Source organism: Cynocephalus volans, chromosome 4, assembly GCF_027409185.1.
Source record: "Cynocephalus volans isolate mCynVol1 chromosome 4, mCynVol1.pri, whole genome shotgun sequence".
NCBI lineage: Eukaryota > Metazoa > Chordata > Mammalia > Dermoptera > Cynocephalidae > Cynocephalus > Cynocephalus volans.
The window spans coordinates 118124821-118142994 of NC_084463.1; the positions used below are offsets into that span (position 1 = coordinate 118124821).

Sequence of the window (18174 nt, forward strand, 5' to 3'; positions counted from 1 at the left end):
TTACTTGAAGTTGATACGACAAGCAAACAGAAAGGACATTGTTGGGGGGGGGGAGGGAGAAGGGAGGGAGGTTTTGGTGGTGGGGAGCAATAATCAGCCACAATGTATATCGACAAAATAAAATTAAAAAAAAAAAAAGAAATAACAACCAGACTCTTTTATGTCTTTTATACCTGAAGGGGAACTGCCAGTCTTGTTTGTGTCGTCCTAAACTTCCACTCTCATTTCAGTAGGATGAAGCTTCTCACTGGCCTGATTTTCTGCTCCTTGCTCCTGGGAGCCCACGGCTTGCTTTCATTCCTTCGTGAGGCTGGTCAAGGTAAGGTGATGGCTGGTCAAGGTAAGGTGATGGATGATGAGTTCACTGTGAGTGCTCTTAAGGATTGGAGCCACTCTTTTAGATTTTGTTGCCCTATGTGGAGGAATGTGCCAGGTGTTTTGGGAGCTTTTCTTTAAACAGACAATACAGCAGGAGGCAGAGCCGAGGTTTGAACCCAGGTGCCCACGAGGATGCAGCCCTTCCAGGTAGACGTGTGTGCTCACCACTTCCTAAAACTCCATGGTTATCAGTCTTGGAGTCAGCATGAGGACATTAAATACTACCCATGACGACCACCCCCTTCCCCCAGCTCAATAGATCATCTGGGAAAATTGGCCTGGGGTGTGGCCTGAGTATTGGGACTTTCAGTATCTCCCCAGGTGAGCAGAATGTGCAGCCACGAATGAGAATCCCAGCTCTAGCACTTCCTCAGCAACTCTCAGCATCAGTCCAGCCTATTTAGAAAGTTCTTAGGGACACCTATGCTCCTATTGGTCAGAGCCTCTCAAGTCACAACTATGTGCACTCAATCTGCAAGAATACTTTTATCTTAGGCATCAGGACACAGTGCTGTATCTCTTCAGCCTTTCTAAGAATCTGTCTTCCATGTCACCACCGCACTCATGTAAGGTCCTGGATCTTATCATATGTAGGTTAATTGTATAATACTGATTCTTGACCAGGGGAAATGTGGTGGCCCAGGGGACATTTGGCAACATCTGGAGATGTTCTTGGCTGTCGCACTGAGGGAATGTGCTGCCAGCATCCAGTGGGTAGAGACCAGGGATACTGGTAAACATCTTACAGTGCTCAGGACATTCCAGAACAACAAAGAATTATCTGGCCCAATATTTCAATAATGCTATAGTTGACAAATCCTGTTCTCTAGGGATACCTCCTTTCTCTCCTTTAAACATATAACATAGAGCCCTACTTAGCTCATAGCACCACAGTGCCCAGACAGGCAACAGAGGTGTGTTCCATTTAAATGACCCTCGTTCGGGTTACTTGAAAAAGCCAAATAGGATAAGAAATGTCCTTCTCACCCACGCTATGCGAGAGTACTATGATCACAGGCTACAATCTTGAAGTCAGTAGAAGATTTCTCATCCTTGGTTCCTCTCTAAGGTGCTGTCAGAGTCTCTGTGTTCAGATGATATCACTTTTGCCTTTTCCTCTCCTTTCCAGGGGCTTGGGACATGTGGAGAGCCTACTCTGACATGAGGGAAGCCAATTACATAAATGCAGATAAATACTTCCATGCTCGGGGGAACTATGATGCTGCCCAGCGGGGACCTGGGGGTGAATGGGCTGCTAAAGTGATCAGGTAATGCAGATTCTTGGGGATGTCAAGGACGGGTGATCAGAACTTCACTGCCTGGGACAGTCAGGAGGGGGCAAGCTTCCTTGTAGGGCAGTTTCCTGTAGAGGCGGTGGCCCTTCCTGCACTTGCCCACTCTCTGTCTCTACTTCCTGTGGGGTCTGAGTGGCTGGTGGGAATGAGTGATTCTCAACCCCTCCTCTCTGGGTACTGTTCATCCAGCATAAGGGAGACCAGCCTGGGCTGAGTAGGGCTGTGCCCAGGAAAGGTCAGTGTTTTAGCCCTTCCTTCCTTGGTCTTCCTGAGCTCCTCTCATAGCCATGTCCCGGAAAGGAGAAAATTGGGAGTGTGGATTGTTGCTCATCAGCCTGGGGATTAATCTCCTCCCTGCCTCCCTCAATTACAGTGATGCCAGAGAGAACATTCAGAGACTAACAGGCCATGGAGCAGAGGATTCACTGGCTGACCAGGCTGCCAACGAATGGGGCCGGAGTGGCAAAGACCCCAATCACTTCAGACCTGCCGGCCTGCCTGATAAGTACTGAGCTTCCTCTTCCCTCTGCTCTTACATTACCTGACTGTGATCACTGAGGTGATGGACACAAAGTTACTGAGTTCTGTGTGCAGAGATGCTGGTAGAGGGCACACAAGAAGTGTCTAATAAATGCTTGAGAGATTGAAATTGTTGAAACTGTGTCATTCTTTGTGGTGAGCCCTGGCTGTTTCGTACAAAGGGGTGATCAATGAACACCAACGTGGAGGTGGAGCCTGGCCTGTGTGTTTGTGTGTAGGGGAGACAATCTCACAGTCACACAGTGCGGACACCTTCAGCGTCCCATCCCAGAATCAGCCTGCTCCTCTCTCCAGGACCATCTGGTTACTTTGTTGCTATTTCCAGGCCCTTTCATGTCCAGGCTTTCTCACTCCCTGTCAGCTGTGTTCTGTCACCTTCTCTGCCCGCCCAGGGTCTTAATTTCTCTGTTGTCACTGTCTCTGGGGCAGGCAGTGCAGACATGGGAGGATTGCACCGTGGAATTCTGTCCCACAAGCTGCCATCTTAACCTTCTGCCTCTTTCTCAGCAACACCTACAAACTCAGTTACTAACAAATTTCTGCCCATTTCATCTAAGAGATGCCTTCAAAATAGCTTCCCTTTAATCTTTTTTATTGCCTTATATCAAGGCTAAACGAAGATGTAATGCCACCCCGCTCATGAATGTTTCCTGACAGCTTCTGCACCTTAATTGGATCAAAATAGTGGAAGTGCTTGCAGTAAGAGAGAGCAGGATAGAAAAGACCCCTTTTTTCAGTCACGGTCCAGGCATGAGGCAGAAACCCAGCAATAATTTAAAAAGGGAAATTTTCATGCAGAGAATTATTAGCTGGTAACAGGATTGACTACCAAGGGAAAGAATACAAGAAGGAACAAATTTGAGAATGGACTGTCCTCAAGGTTGAGATTTCGATATTATTGGAAAATCTGTAGCCCATTGTATGGCATGTAACATTTGCTGGGTGCCACAAGCCAAAGCTGACAAACAGGAGCTCCATGGAAGTGCCTATGAAACTTGGTAGGGAGCTGCCCAGGGTGCAGTTGAACTCTGGGAATGCAGCTGGGTTTCTGCAAACTCACCTGGCAGCAGCCCACATGGGGGCAGGAGATAGGATGCTGCTGAACTCCCTGGGAAGCCAGCTGTGGAAGAGGCAGTGCTCTGGACTGAATTGTATCCCCCCAAATTCAAAATTCATATGCTGAAGCCCTATTCCCCACTGTAGTTGCATTTGGAATAAGAAAGTAACTAAGATTAAATGAGGCTATAAGAGTGGAGGTCTGATTCAATATGTGCTTTATACAAGGAGACACCAGAGAGCTCATTCTCTCTCCACCATGTGAGCACACACTGAGAAGGTGGCCATCTGCAAGCCAGAAAGGGGACTCTCACCAGCAACTAAAATTGTCTGCACCTTAATCTTGGCCTTCCCAGTCTCCAGAAAAGTGAGAAAAAATTTCTGTTGTTTATAATTTGTCTGTAGTATTTTGTTATGGCAGCCAGAGCTGATTAAGAGAAGTGAGATGCTGCTAAGCCCCTTGGAAATCCAGCTTAGGTGCTTCAGAACCTGTTGGGAAACTGTCTCATCCTTGGGATGCCACTGAAACTCTCTGGGGTGAGTGCCACTGGGCATCCTGCACAAGAGAAGAGCACCGCAGGAGCCAGAAGGGAGCAAAGCACACAGGACCAGGAAGAGAAGTCTTTCTTCCCTGCTTGTCCCTCCAGCGCCCTCTATGGACAAAGATTAACATTGAGCCCAGCCTGCACAGGAGAAATGTTACAGGGTCCAGCTCCAGTATCACAAACAGGGCAAAGAAGTTGCCTGTGGAGCTCAAAGTAAGTAAATTGATAACTGGCATAACACTCTTCTCTGAAGAAGGAATCGAGGAGGACCCAAGTGGAGAAGATCAGTGATAAAATTGTAATTACCAGGGAAATTTATTTGTCAAGGAGGAAGAAAAAGTGACTGTAAAGAAGAGCTAGTCACAGCAGAAGTGTCTCATACAGTTCCCATCAGGAGGCACTAACAGAAGTGCAGGTAGAGGAGGTGTGGGAGGTTTGAGGCTGAGACTCAAAGAAGTGAGTCTCTGCCACAATAAGGTATGGGGAAGATAAACAAGATGAAGGAGACAGTGGTGGCAGACTGGTAAGAGCAGGCTCAATGCACTGCTGAGGTTAGGGTGCAGTGTGGGAAAGTTAGAATTGACCGTAACGTGTAAAAAGACTGTAATGCTGATATTAATATTATAGGGATTATAAAGTTTTGCATATTTACAAAGACTGGGATGCTCACGATTAGATTTCTGTCACATGTACTGAAGCTGTAGGTTTTGGAGGGCAGGAGAGGGAGAGAAAGAAGGAAAGAGAAGGAATGGCTTCTAGAACCAAATAGAGCAGGCTTTAAAGTAAGCATATTATTACTAGAAATTATACACTGATATGAAACTTTGCTATAGGAGCTTATTCTTCAGTCTCTAAAGGTCCAAATCATTCCCACCTCTTCGAATCTGTAATTTGGAAAACATTTCTTAAAAATAAAAATTTATATCCAATGAAGAATGTGCTTTGTTCATCCTGAAATTTATGATTCATAAAATCACACCTAATCCTTATGCTCCAACACATCAAAACACCTTTTATTAATGCCCCTGTTTTCCTTAGAAGGAAATAACATGCCCCCAACTCATCTCTGTTAGAAAAGGTTTAGATAGAGAAGCTGACATGCTGTCTGGATAGTGAATTTTATGTGTCAATTTGAGTGTCGGTGAGGGTGTTTCTGGATGAGATGAACATTTGAGTCAGTGACTCAATAGAGCAGATTACCCTCCTCAGTGTGTGTGGGGGGACATCATCCAATCCTTTGAGGATCTGAATAGAACAAAATGCAGAGGAAGGAGGAATTTGCCCCGTTTCTCCTGCCTCACTCGAGCTGAGACATCGCACCTCATCTTCTCTTGCCCTCAGACTGGATTTACATTATAGGTTCCTGTGGTTCTCAGGCCTTGCGTATCTCGGTGAATTGCACCACTGGCTTTCCTGGTTCTCCAGTTTGCAGATGGCAAATCATGGATCTTGTCAGCCTTCATAACCTCCTGAGCCAATTCCTTTGGTAAATAAACAAATACATATCATATCGGTTCTGTGTCTCTGGAGAACCCTGGCTAATGCAATATCTAATCTTTCTAGTCTTATTTCCTATGACTTCAATTCAAGTGCCTCATGCTACAGCCAAATTGAGCTACTTATTGTTTGTAAGCCTGTCATTGGTTTGCAAAATATTTAAAACATTCACAAATGTTCTTCCGTGTGTTCAATCAGCAAATATCTGAAAAAACCTATGGTGACTCAGCATTGTTTCAGGGGATGGAGATTCAGTGTAAACAACAACCACTAACAAAACCCTCAGTGTCCCAATATGGAGCGTGTGCTCAAGGATCTGGAGGAGCTCCCTCAGAATGTGGAGACTGAAAGGGGTCTGAAGGCTCAGCACAGGGGTCTCCATCCATCAGACGTCTGGAGAAGCTGAATCCAGCCGAACAGACTGAGTAGAAGCAGCTGTTGGAGAAGCAGGAAAACTAGGAAAGTATGCTGTTCTAGAATACCAAGGGATGGAGTTATTGATTAGTAGTGTCAGACTCTGCCCAGCAGTTGAGAAATTCACATTTCAATTAGCAACATGGAGTCACGGACTGTCTCATGAAGAGGAAGAGTGGCCTGGAGGAGTAAGTGAAGCCAGTGTCTGAGAACAGCAGGTGGTGTGATAGGACCCTCGGACACCCCAGACGTCAACTGAAACACCACCACCGACACAGAGATAGTTAAGACAGGTGGGTGGGCAACAAATTATTATATAAACAATCAACAGCATTTCTGGATATAAAAAACTAGTAGAAGAAATACTAGAAAATGAACCCCAACTAATTCCCAAATATGAGTAATGAGGGCAATTAATACATTGAATAAAGCCTCAATAAGTACAACAGTGCAGTACTGACCCATATATAGAAAAATCTAGTCAGTGAAACAAAAGTCTCGGAGTTACATCCAAATTCACATGAAAATTTATTATATGATTTAGGTTGCATGTCAAAGTAGTGAGTAAAAGAGGGATTGATTACTCAATGAATGGGATTGGAACAACTGGGTGGCCATCAAAAACAACATAAAGTTGAACATATACTGTATACATTAAGTTAGGACAAATTCCAAAGGTATTAAATATTTATAAATAAACAATGAAAATATTAATATTATTAATATTACTTAGAGAAACTATGGAAAATTCTTTTATAACTCAAAGTGGTCAAAGCCTTTGAAACTATACCACAAATTTGAGAAGACACTAAAGAAAAGATGAATCAAGACAAGAACATAAAAAATTCTTTTGGCATGATATGATCAAAAAATAATAATCAAAGGCCGCCATAATCAAAAAATAAATTACGAGCAGGAAAAAACACTTGTAACTCAGAGGTAACATGCTAATTTTCCCTATATATAAAAGGTCCTTGAATAACGGTAAATAAAAAACTAATAAAACAATAATAAAATGACTATTTGATATTGAGGCACTCGCACTTACCTGGCTGTGTCTTGCCTGTCTATGGCCATTAGGCACTCAAGTTTGCCCCGCTGTGCCCTGCTATGCTGTATGTAACCAAGACCCTCACCTGGATGTCATACAGACCCAGCTGCAGCTGCAGCCAGGCCTTGTTTTACACTGCAGTTAACAAACTCTGCTGTAACAGTTTTGCCATCCTGCTTCTGCTTCTCTGTTTTGTAATATTCCACCCTGAGACAAAGTCATAACCATATAAGATCATAAGATCACTTCTCTTGCCCTGTTACAAAAACACGAAAATGCTATAATATAAAAATAACAGCCCTGCTGCATTTCATTCAGGGCTCAGCCTTTGTGAGTCGAGTCCACTGAGACAATGCCAGCATATCAATAAACTCTGTTTTCCTGTGTTAAACCTTGGTGTTTCCCGCCTCTCCCTGCGAGTTCACAGTAACTCACTGCAACATTTCCTGGGGGCTCATCTGGGATGGTGGAAATGACAGCTCGACTGCCTCCCTTGTCTCTCAATCTCGGCCCTGGGACACCCGATGATGCGGACCGCACTCAGGTGCCAACGGAGAGTTTTCTGTGAATGGGAAAGACCTCACCAGGGGAACCTGTAGGACGAACCCTGAGCACAATAGAACCCAAGGCGCAGGAGCCAGACCAGGGGAGCTCCGCCCATCAGACAAGGTAAGGACCCAGGTCCCACTAGGTTCTTACTCCCACGAGAGTAGAAGGGGAGCCTGATCAACTCCCAAAGTGGGGAATGTCTTAGAACTCCATTTCACGGAGGAAACCACATTCCCCAGTCAGGTCAGGATTTCAGTAATTTGGGGGTGGTGAACTCCGTTTCATGGAGGAAACCACATCCTCAAGTCAGGATTTTTGGAATTTTCAGGTGGTGAATGAAAGTGTGTGAATGTGTGTGGCTGAGACGTATCCTGGATATGAGACGTGTCCTGGAATGCAGAGTCCCAATCCACGGTTCCATTGCAACTTCATATGGCTAAGGGTGACTCTCACAAGAGAGGTCCTGGTGTGGGATTTACACTGTCTCAGCAAAGCCGAGAGGTGCTGAAATATCACCACGAGGTGAGTGGCCAGAGACAGATGAAGCAATTGAAATAGTGTCTGTTGCGACACCGATCACAGGTAGAAAAACATGGGAGGAACACCTAGTAAACCAATTCCCCTTGACTGTATGCTGAGGAATTTTGAAAAGGGATTTTCTGGTGACTATGGTGTCAGATTATCTCCTGATAAACTCAGGGCATTCTGTGAGGTGGATTGGCTGTCTTTCAATGTAGGATGGCCCTCTAAGGGGTCCTTTGACCTTTCCCTTATCCATCGAGTCAGAAGGGTTATTACTGGACAGCATGGAAATGACCCTCAGGGCCACCCTGACCAGTATCCCTGTATTAATTCTTGGGAAGACTTAGTTCATTCTCCACCCTCCTGGTTAAAGGCCTGTGTGGAAAAGCACAGCCAAATTCTCCTGGCCTGAGAAATGTCGGTCCCAGGTCAGACTCACACCCAGAGGCGACTGCTACAGGTAGCTCCAAGCCAGCTATTCTTCCCTCAAATCTGGAGGATCTGCCACCTCTCTACTTGACTGAGCCACCTGCTCTGCCACCCACATGGACCCCATTGCTGCCTCCTACTCCAGAGATGACTCCTACATCTCCTGGCCTGTCACGTAGGACCACTTCAGCTCCCAATTCACCAGAGATTTCACCACTACCTACCCTGACCCCGAGAAGGTCCAAGCCAGAACAAGCCTTCAACCAAGTCACCATGGGGTATGGCTCTCCAGATGCCACTCAGAGAGACTCAGGGTCCCTTATATTATGATCAGGATGGACACCTGCAGGGAGGATACCCCATCTTCATCTGTCAGCCATTCACAATGACCGACCTTCTGAATTGGAAACATCATATGCCCACATATACTGAAAAGCTCCAGGCTTTGACAGATCTGGTCCAGTCCATATACAGACTTACTGGCCCACATGGATGGACCGCAGGCAGCTCCTAATGACCCTCTTCAATACAGAAGAGAGACACCGTATCAGCCAGGTGGCTCTAAAGTGGCTCTAAGACCATGCCCCAGCTGGGACACTGAATGTCCAAGTGTATGCCCAGACCCGTTTTCCCGGATGAGGATCCACACTGGGACCCCAACACAGATCAAGGCCTACAGATGCTGGAACGGTGCAAAGAGGCTCTTCTGGGAGGCTCAAAGGCAGGGGGAAGAAAAGATGACCAATATAAATAAGATCTCTGAAATCCTCCAGAACCAAACGAAAGCCTCAGTCAGTTTTTATGAGAAGCTCTACAAGGCATTCCGCCTCCACACGCCTTTTGACCCAGAACAGCCTGAAAACCAGAGAATGGCCAACACTGCTTTTGTGGGACAGGCACAGGGAGACATATACCACAAGCTACAAAAGCTGGAAGGGTTTGCTGGCATGAATATTACCCAACTCCTAGAGATTACAACCAAGGTGTTCATCAGCTGGGACTTGGAGGCCCGCCACAAGGCAAACAAGAAAATGTAAAAAAAGGTGGACCTCCTAGCTACTACACTAGCTGAGAAGTCAGAACCTCTGAAAGGGCCCCAAGCCCGAGGCCAGAAGCCAACCAGAGGACAGCCACAGGACACAGCCACAGGACGCAACCAGTTCTAGACCACCCCTGAAACCCAACAAATGTGCCTTCTATCATGAAGACGCTCATGGAAAAAATAAATGTCCCCAACTCCAAGCTACCACTAATGGCTAATTCCAGCCCCCAAGAAAGGAACAAGCCTCCTGAGAAAACCACAACCCAGGCAAACTGGCTACCACGGCACCCCAGCAAGATTTCATCAGCTTGGCTGAACTTAAACAACATAAAAATGAATAGGACTGACTGGGCTCCCTTTTCCTGGGCCCCCAGAAGCCCTTGATCCAAATGATGGTAGGGGGCCAACCTACAAACTTCATGATGGACACTGGAGCTGAACATTCAATAGTCACACAGCCTCTTGGACCTCTTTCTCAGAAACAAACCACCATAGTCAGAGCCACAGATAACTGACAGAGACTCTCCTTCTTGCTGCCCAGAAAATGAAACGTAGGGGAAAAAAAGGTCATTCATGAGTTTCTCTACCTGCCAGACTCTCCAATATCTCTACGTGGACATGATCTGCTGAGTAAGTTACAAGCCCAAATAACTTTCTCAAAGGCTGGAGAGATGTCCCTAACTCTGGGAGAGTCAGAGGCTCAGATCCTGTCCCTCACCATTCCCCAGGGGAAGAATGGCAGTTGTTCAGCCTAGAGGCCATGACACCAACCTTGCTGGAGCTGCCCTTCCAAGTGCCCAGAGTCTAAGCTAAAGACAACCCACCAGGTCTAGCCAAGGACATTCCCCCCGTCCTGATACAACTGAAACCAGGGTCAACAATAGTCCAACAAAGCAATACTATATCCTCTGATGGGCTCAACAGGAGATACAAAAACATCTGGACAGACTCCTCAAATATGGACTTCTAAGGCCATGCCAGTCTCCCTGGAACACACCTCTCCTGCCAGTTCAGAAGCCGGGGACCAACAACTTCCGACCGGTACAAAACCTCAGAGCAGTCAACCAAGCAACCATCAACCTGAACCCTGCCATTCCTAATCTGAGCTTAATCCCTGCTGATGCTGCTTGCTTCACCTGTCTGGACCTTAAAGATGCTTTCTTCTGCATCAGACTGGCTTCCCAGAGTCAACTTATTTTTACTTTCCAGTGGGACAGTCCCAAGGGGACTCAAGGACAATTAACTTGGACTCGGTTGTCTCAGGGATTCAAGAACTCCCCAACTATTTTTGGCATGAGCCTGGCTTCCTACCTACAGGCTTTCCCAGTCATACAAAGTGGATGTGCTCTGCTCCAATATGTTGATGTCCTGTTCCTGGCTGGAAGGTTCCACCAAAGATATATAAAAGGGACCAAACTCCTCCTCAACCTGCTTTGGAAAAAAGGATACGAGCTATCCTTTTAAAAGGCCCCAAAATGCCATGAAAAAGTTAAATATTTGGGGTTCCGTATCTCCAAGGACAATGCCAACTGGGACCAGAGCGCAAACAGGCTGTCTGTTCCATCCCGACCCCCAACACCTGAAGACAGGTTTGTGAGCTCCTGGGGGCAATGGGTTTCTATATGATCTGGATCCCTAACTTTACAGTGCTGGTCAAACCCCTATATAAAACAACCAAAGGGGGAGAAAATAACCCCTGATCTGAAAAACAATTCAACAAAAGGCCTTCATGGACATAAAAAGAGCACTTACAAGTGGTCCAGCACTGGCACTGCCTGACTTGAAAAAACCCTTCTTTCTACACATCCACGAGAGACAGGACATTGTGGTGGGAGTTCTAACTCAGCTTCTGGGATTCTGACACCACCCAATGACATATCTTTCAAAGCAGGGGACACAGTGGCCTGAGGCTGGCTGCCCTGTCTCCAGGCAACAGCAGCCACAGCACTTCTGGTAGCCAAAACTAACAAGATAACTCTGAAAAAAAAAGATCACCTCCACCGGGAAAAAATCCTCCCCATGGTTTTCTTCTGGACACAGGCTTCTCTTCTTCTGAAATCCTGTATGAAAGGCCTCCGCCTCTCATCAAGGCTATTCAAGATGATCTGATGGAGGTCAGACATGTAATTTTGCAACAACTCCTGGCTCTAGGAAAAAACATACAGGCCGTTCACTAGTGTGTAAGAGAACAAGTCCCAGTTAGCCTTAACCCCCCGTACAACCCTACAAGCCAGGTACCTCTGTTTGGGTAAAAATGATGGAATGTACAGCCCCTTAAACCCTTGTGGAGGGGCCCCTTTACTGTCTCATTGTCTACCCCTACTGCAGTCAAAGTAGCTGAGATCACTCCATGAATACACCACAACAGAGTCAAACCAGCCATGACCTCTTGGGACTGAATTCCTCACCCCACTTCACCCTGCAAGTTAACTCTCCAAAAAAGAGGGCCATGGAGAACCCAGAAAACAACAGCCCTGCTCTAGTCACTCCAAGGGCTGACTAGTCCACGCACGGCAGAAACCTGAGGATCCCCAGACAAGAAGAAAAAAAAACTAATTCACATCCCAGTACAAAAGTGGTCAGTCTAGAACCCAAAAAGCCTCTTCAGAGGCAGGTTTAACATGTTTGTAGAGTTCAAAACCCTTATTTTTGTGGTTCTTTTCTTCATGGGTACCTGTCTCATCTTCCCTTGCCTCCTGCCTCTGATAATACACACAGTCGCATCCTCCCTGGAGGCCATAGCAGAACAAAAAAACCACAGCTAAAATGGTCTCACTATGACAATACCAGCCCCTAAACCAAAGCCAGCTAAAGGTGATGCTGTTTGACCAGGTCATCTAAGGCCTTGTCATGCATCAAAGGGGGGAATGAGGCACTTGTACTTCCCCGGCTGTGTCTCACCCGGCTATGGCCATTAGGCACTCAAGTTTGCCCGGCAGTGCCCTGCTATGCTGTATGTAACCAAGACCCTCACCTGGATGTCATACAGACCCAGCTGCAGCTGCAGCCGGGCCTTGTTTTACACTGTGGTTAACACACACTGCTGTAACAGAATTTTACCACCCTACTTCTGCTTCTCTGTTTTTGTAATTTTCCACCCTGAGACAAAGTCATAACCACATAATATCATAAGATCACTTTTCTTGCTCTGTTTCAAAAACCCAGAAATGCCAGGATATAAAAAGAACAGCCCCGCTGCATTTGGGGCTCAGCCTTTGTGAGTCGAGTCCACTGAGACAATGCCAGCATAGCAATAAACTCTGTTTTCCTGTTTGAAGCCTTGGTGTTTCCTGCCTCTCCCTGCAAGTTCCCAGTAACTCACTGCAACAATATGAAGATATGAATTCACAATTCATAGATAATACAAATGACTCTTAAGCATATGGAAAGATATGAAACCAAATTCATAATAAGAGAAATATGAATTAAAATTAAACTGAATTACATTTTACTCACCAAAATTTCGAAGACCAAAGAGTTTGGTAGCAAACTATGTTAGAGATGGTGAGGATCAGACATTCCCACTCATCCTGGTGGAAGGGAAGATTGATAGAGCCCCACAGAAGGCAATTTGCAACATATATCAAAATTTATAAAGTCTCTTCTTTTTTGCCATGTAATTTCTTAGGTGGAAATTTATCCTAGAGATATATTTGTACATGTAGAAGAGATTATGTACAAGGTTAATAAATGCAGCATTATTTGTAGTAACAAAAGATGACGACAGTGAAAATGGTCACCAATATTGGATAAATTGTGATTCAGCCACACAATGGAACGCTGTGTAGCTGTAAAAGAAAAAAGCAACAAACCTTATATGGAAGACCCTCCAAGAAATATGAAGTTAAAAAAGAGGGCAGAACAATATATATTTGTACAAAAATGGAAATTTTATAGTAAACTGTATATACAGTGTTTCAATATCAAGTCTCCTGCCTGGAAGACCCTCCCCTTTCATCTTCCTGCTTTATTCTCTGCCTTCTTTTCTCGCAGAATCACTATCTCATCCCATGGCTTGTAGAACCAAATCTTGGGTGTCTTGTGTCCTTACATTCCTTAGAGAGAAGCTACAAATCATAAGCAAACATCTCCTTTGCTAACAATATCGATCACCTCCTGGAATATACTATCTATGTGCAATTCGGGGAAGACGTCCCCCCAAACAGGGGTGAGAATACACATACACAAAAGGGAGAAAGGAGAGAAAGACCCCTGTCTTCCCACGCTTGATTTTGCAAATACAACTCTTCTGTGGTCTAGGACAGTAAAAAGGGAGAATAAATGACATTTAGGAAACACTGCCAGAAAACAAATACCTTGAACGATCTAATTTGCAACACTCCTTATGCATAAGGAAACACTGTTCCCTAATACGCTAGTTTTTGCATTTACCTGGAAGGATTGAACAAGCAGGACTTTGTCAAGGCAGGTGGTTGAATTTAAGTCCTCTCTTCCCATTAATGCCAAAGCCAGGAGAGATAGCAGCTCCTGCTTCGTGGCAGGAAGGCACCAGAGCCCTCCTTCCACCAGAGTTAAGCTGGAGCAGGGGCCACAGGTGAGGCTGTCTTCCAGGGAGTAATTTCTCACTTGATTCTTTCAAGATCCTTTTCTCACATAATTGGTAACTTCCAGCTGGGGAGAAATTGTGTTTTCTCTGTTTCTTCTTTCCTTTCTTTCTAATAAATAATTCCATCTAATAAAAGTTTGCCAAATGGAATTTATTGATGGAAACTGGGACGGACACTGAGAGAGACTTTGTGGGAAGAATAGCCATCTGGTTCCATGCGTAAGATAAACGCAACTTTAGAGGGTGAGCCTGTGACTATGGGGGCCCCAGGACCCCAGCTGTCCTGTAACTATGCAGGCCCCTCACCTGACCCCACCAAAGCCCCTCTGATCCTTAGTGGCCACAGCTGCTCCTCCTGAGTAAGCCTGGGCTGGCAAAGCATTGACCATTATGCTGGGTTCCTCAGGGGCTGGAGTCACGGCTCTGGCACAAGCCCTGGGCAGCTTCCCATCAATCTCCCCCAGAACAGAGATCAGACACCTCCCACCAACTCCCCTCTTCTTCTGGTCACGGCCAGACTCCTATCGTTATTTTGTTGCTGTTCCCAGGCCATTCTGTGTACATGAAAGGGATCTTAGCCAGAGACTGGCCATCTTTGGGGTACCTAAGACCAAGCAGAAAAATTCAGAGAGCCATTAACTTGGGCCCTGATAATCATCAATTCCTGAGGTTAATGGAGGAAATAAGAAACTGACCATATGGCTAAAACTGCCCTGGGATGAAATAGTGCTCCAAAAGGGTCCTGCTCAAAGGTTTATTTCTGTTTACCTACCATTACACCCTCTTACGTTGATTTAGTTTAAATGTGCACTTACGATTAAGGATTGAAACTAAGTTTCCTTGTTTTTCTTACTCCCTAAATCAATTGCAAACAGAGGAAATACAAGAGACGCGCAAAACACACTAGCTGATTATTAACTTACCTTCTTGTTAAAGGAAAATTGCATCCACATTAGTTATAGGTCCAAGTCAGTTATTTTTATGTTCCAGTGGTGTTTGTCTGAGGTTACTCTCTTTGAGCTCTCCCAAGGAGATAAGGATTCCAACCCCAAAATAACATAAGGTCTTGAAGCTGACCAGTCCACCAACTGCAGATTCCATGACGCCAAAGCAACCAGCCCATCATGGGACCCGGACATCTGACTCAGACCTTCTACTGATCCTGTGACCAGGCTCCCCTTTTTCCTGCAGAGCAAAACCCTTACCTCACTTTCCCACCTCTTCCCCTTTATAAACCTCAGAACAGGTATCAAACGGTAGGATGATTTTAGCCTGATCATCTCCCAGATGCTAGTTATCTGAATAAACCTTCCAATCCTTGCACCAACTTTTGGACTTTTGGGTCATTTGTTTAGTGCAAGAGGGCAAGCTGAGCCTGGTGGCCTATAACACAGAGACTCTGCACTGCCCAATCAGTTGCATCTTGTCCACTGCCTGACTCCAGGCCTTGTCCCCCAGTGACCTCTTTACCCATCAGGAAGCCTAATCCCAAGACTCCCAAGAAACTGCTGTCTCAGACTCTGCCTTATATCTTGTCAGCACTAGCACCTACCCCTTACTCAATTTTTAACTGATCACTGCTCATTTTATCTAAGAATGGCTCTTACATTAGTTTCTCTCATCCTTATTATCACTGTCTTTTAGTTTAGATGAAATTTTATTTCCTGTTCTAGAGGGGAAGTGATTCATGTGTATAGACACTTAAACACAAGCTAGTAACAGCCTCAACAGCACACAGTGGTGGCAATCTAAGCTCTGCTGAGAGGATTAGGAGACCAGTGATTAGTAATTATAATAGCTGCCATGTTTAAAAATTGCAAATGCTAGACTGTGTTCTATATTTACGTGCTCTATTTGATTTAAGCTACAGAAAAGGCTTTGAAGTTCTCAGCTGAAGACACTGAGGTTTAGAGGAACAGGCTTAGGACCTTCTCCAACCTCGCACATGAAATAGGTGCACAGCTAGAACTGCAGACTGGTTTGTTGGCTTCCTGAACCTGTGACATACTGAACAAGGCCAAGAGGTTGAGCAGTGGAGACACCCTCTCTCCTTCTAGGATCTCTAGCACTTGGTTTAAATGTCCAGGAGAGCACGAATGCCTTGGGGGGATGAATGACGTGTTCATCATTGTATGCAGAGCACCTGGCAGGGTCCAGACACTCAGTAAGTGCCTTCTGGATTGGAGGACCACATTGAAAACCCACACGTCCATCCACATTGCTCTTCACTCTTGCACATTTTCTTCTTCCTCTTAATAGTCAAACTTGTTGAAAGAGTTGCCCATTTATACTTACTGATTCCTCACATCTGATTTACACTTCATTCACCCCCCTGGTTTCTGCCCCCACCACTATAGCAAAGTAGCGCTTGTCATTATTGACCTGCATGTTGCCAGCCCTCCTGTATGTGTCGGCCTCTAAGCAACACTCAGCACAGTTGCCCTCCCCTCCTTTCTGATTCTGTCTCTTGTCTTTGTAACACCACATCCTTCTTCATCAACTCCAAGCAGAGGAACAGCACACTCTACTTCGATTCTTCTTTACTTTCTTAGCTGGGCTTTTCTCATCTTCCCAGACTGGAAGTGTTCCTCAGACTGGGCTCTGGGCCCTCACTTTTTATTCCTCTGTCCTCTCCCCACAAGTTAAGTAGTGTCTGCACGCTGATGGCCCTTAGAGGGGTCTCCTCCACCTGAGAACCTGATTCCTGAGCTCCATGCTTATAGATCCAACTGGCTACTTGATATATCTACTTGGGTGGTTTCTGGATAACTCAAACCTATCGTGTCCCTAAATGAACTTTAGTTTTCCCTCCAGAACTCCTCACCCTCTAGGCTTCTCCATTTCAGTTAGTGACATGACCATTCTCTCTGTTGCTCACAGCAGAAACTGAGGAATGCGTTTGATGCTTCCCTTCTCTTTACCCCCACATCCAGTCCACTGGCAAGTCCTGTGATTCTACTTCCACACTTTATCTCTAATCCAATCAGCTCGTCTTACTTACACCTCTGTAGGGTAAATACTGGACATAGCCCTACTCCCTCTCCCTGTGCATACCACAGTTCCCCATCCCCCAGTGAAACTATCCCTGGCCAAGGTAGTTACCCAAGGAAAGGCATAGCTCCATTAAGATAAATAGAAGACTGGAGGCAGCAGGGACTCTAAGTAAATGAAATAGCATGCTGGTGCTAAAACACTCTGGCACCAGGAGAGTCACGAGTAGATTAACTTATCACGAGTAGATTAACTTACGTGTTCTGAGTTATGTGACCTGAGTGAGGGTCTGCACGTAAGCTTGCAAATGATTTACATGCCTGCTTTGATCTGTTCACTACATAACTGTTGTGTGTACCCCATGTGGTTCAGATATCCAGCTGGCCAGCCAGCATCGGTGACTCTTGTAAGTCTAGTAAACCTGTGTCTCTACCGATTGAAATATTGGGTGGGGTCTTTGGAATAGGCGAACACTACATTTGTGCCCTCTCACATTTGGGGTTCCCGGGATACAACATGCATGTTCCTGCCCATCATTTCTCATCTGGGGTATTGCATTAGCCACCTAACTAGTCTGCCCATTTTTATGCTTTTCCCCTCTATGGTGACCATATAATTTATCATCCAAACCAAATGCATTCAGGAGTGAAAAGGGGAATTGTTAATAATTATACTAGGATTACAGGAATAAACCAGAACTGTCCCTGGCAAAACAGGACATGTAGTCATTCTAACTCTCAGTTTAGCATACAAACTATAGTATGTCAAAGCAAAACACTTCAGTCTACAAGGGAATGTAAGTGAGGCATTTATTAGGTTTGAAAACTGGGGAGATCACCAGCATGAGAGGTGATTCTACCCTCCCAGCAGAAAAAGTGAGGAGGTTTTATAGTATAAGTTCAGGGAAGTCTAAGCAGTAAACAAGTTCCGAACATTGTATAAACATGGAATGGATAACTGACTGGATAATACGACATGCTGAACAATGGTTTCTCAGACCTTTTACAATATTTATGGCTGCTATAATTTAGTCTATGCAATTTGTAATTAATTCCCATATATATTTTTAAGATATAGCAGGTTAATAATCATCCTGTTTTCACAAGATATTTTCTAAACAACGTTATCTGCATTTATCTGAATAATGGGTTTATCAGTGATAACAAATTCCTGTAAAAAGTTCACTTGTAAAGCAATATAATCTAATGAAAGGTCAGCTTCCTGGCCTAAAAGAGAACAAGTCAATTAAGTTAAAAAAAAAAAATGGACTCACTGTGATTCTTTTCTTTTATTCTCCT

At 45.1% G+C, this 18174-nt stretch overlaps 1 protein-coding gene across 3 annotated transcripts; it reads left to right on the forward strand.

The window, feature by feature from the left end:
* Positions 1 to 234: 234 nt before the first annotated feature.
* On the forward strand, positions 235 to 2185 carry LOC134377196 (serum amyloid A-1 protein-like). 3 transcript variants are annotated; one of them, XM_063095829.1, is made up of 3 exons: positions 235 to 319; positions 1508 to 1646; positions 2047 to 2185. In XM_063095829.1, the coding sequence occupies exons 1-3, from the start codon at positions 235 to 237 to the stop codon at positions 2183 to 2185; spliced, it is 363 nt and encodes a 120-aa protein (XP_062951899.1). The 3 variants fall into 3 exon arrangements, with proteins under 3 accessions (XP_062951899.1, XP_062951900.1, XP_062951901.1); XM_063095830.1 differs by having other exon boundaries at positions 2056 to 2185; XM_063095831.1 differs by having other exon boundaries at positions 2134 to 2185.
* Positions 2186 to 18174: the final 15989 nt, after the last annotated feature.

Coding starts and splice junctions, on each gene's coding strand:
- LOC134377196 (XM_063095829.1), top strand. CDS start 235: ATGAAGCTTCTCACTGGCCTGATTTTCTGCTCCTTGCTCCTGGGAGCC. Junction 320..1,507: donor CCTTCGTGAGGCTGGTCAAG/GTAAGGTGATGG, acceptor TCTCCTTTCCAG/GGGCTTGGGACATGTGGAGA. Junction 1,647..2,046: donor TGGGCTGCTAAAGTGATCAG/GTAATGCAGATT, acceptor CCTCAATTACAG/TGATGCCAGAGAGAACATTC.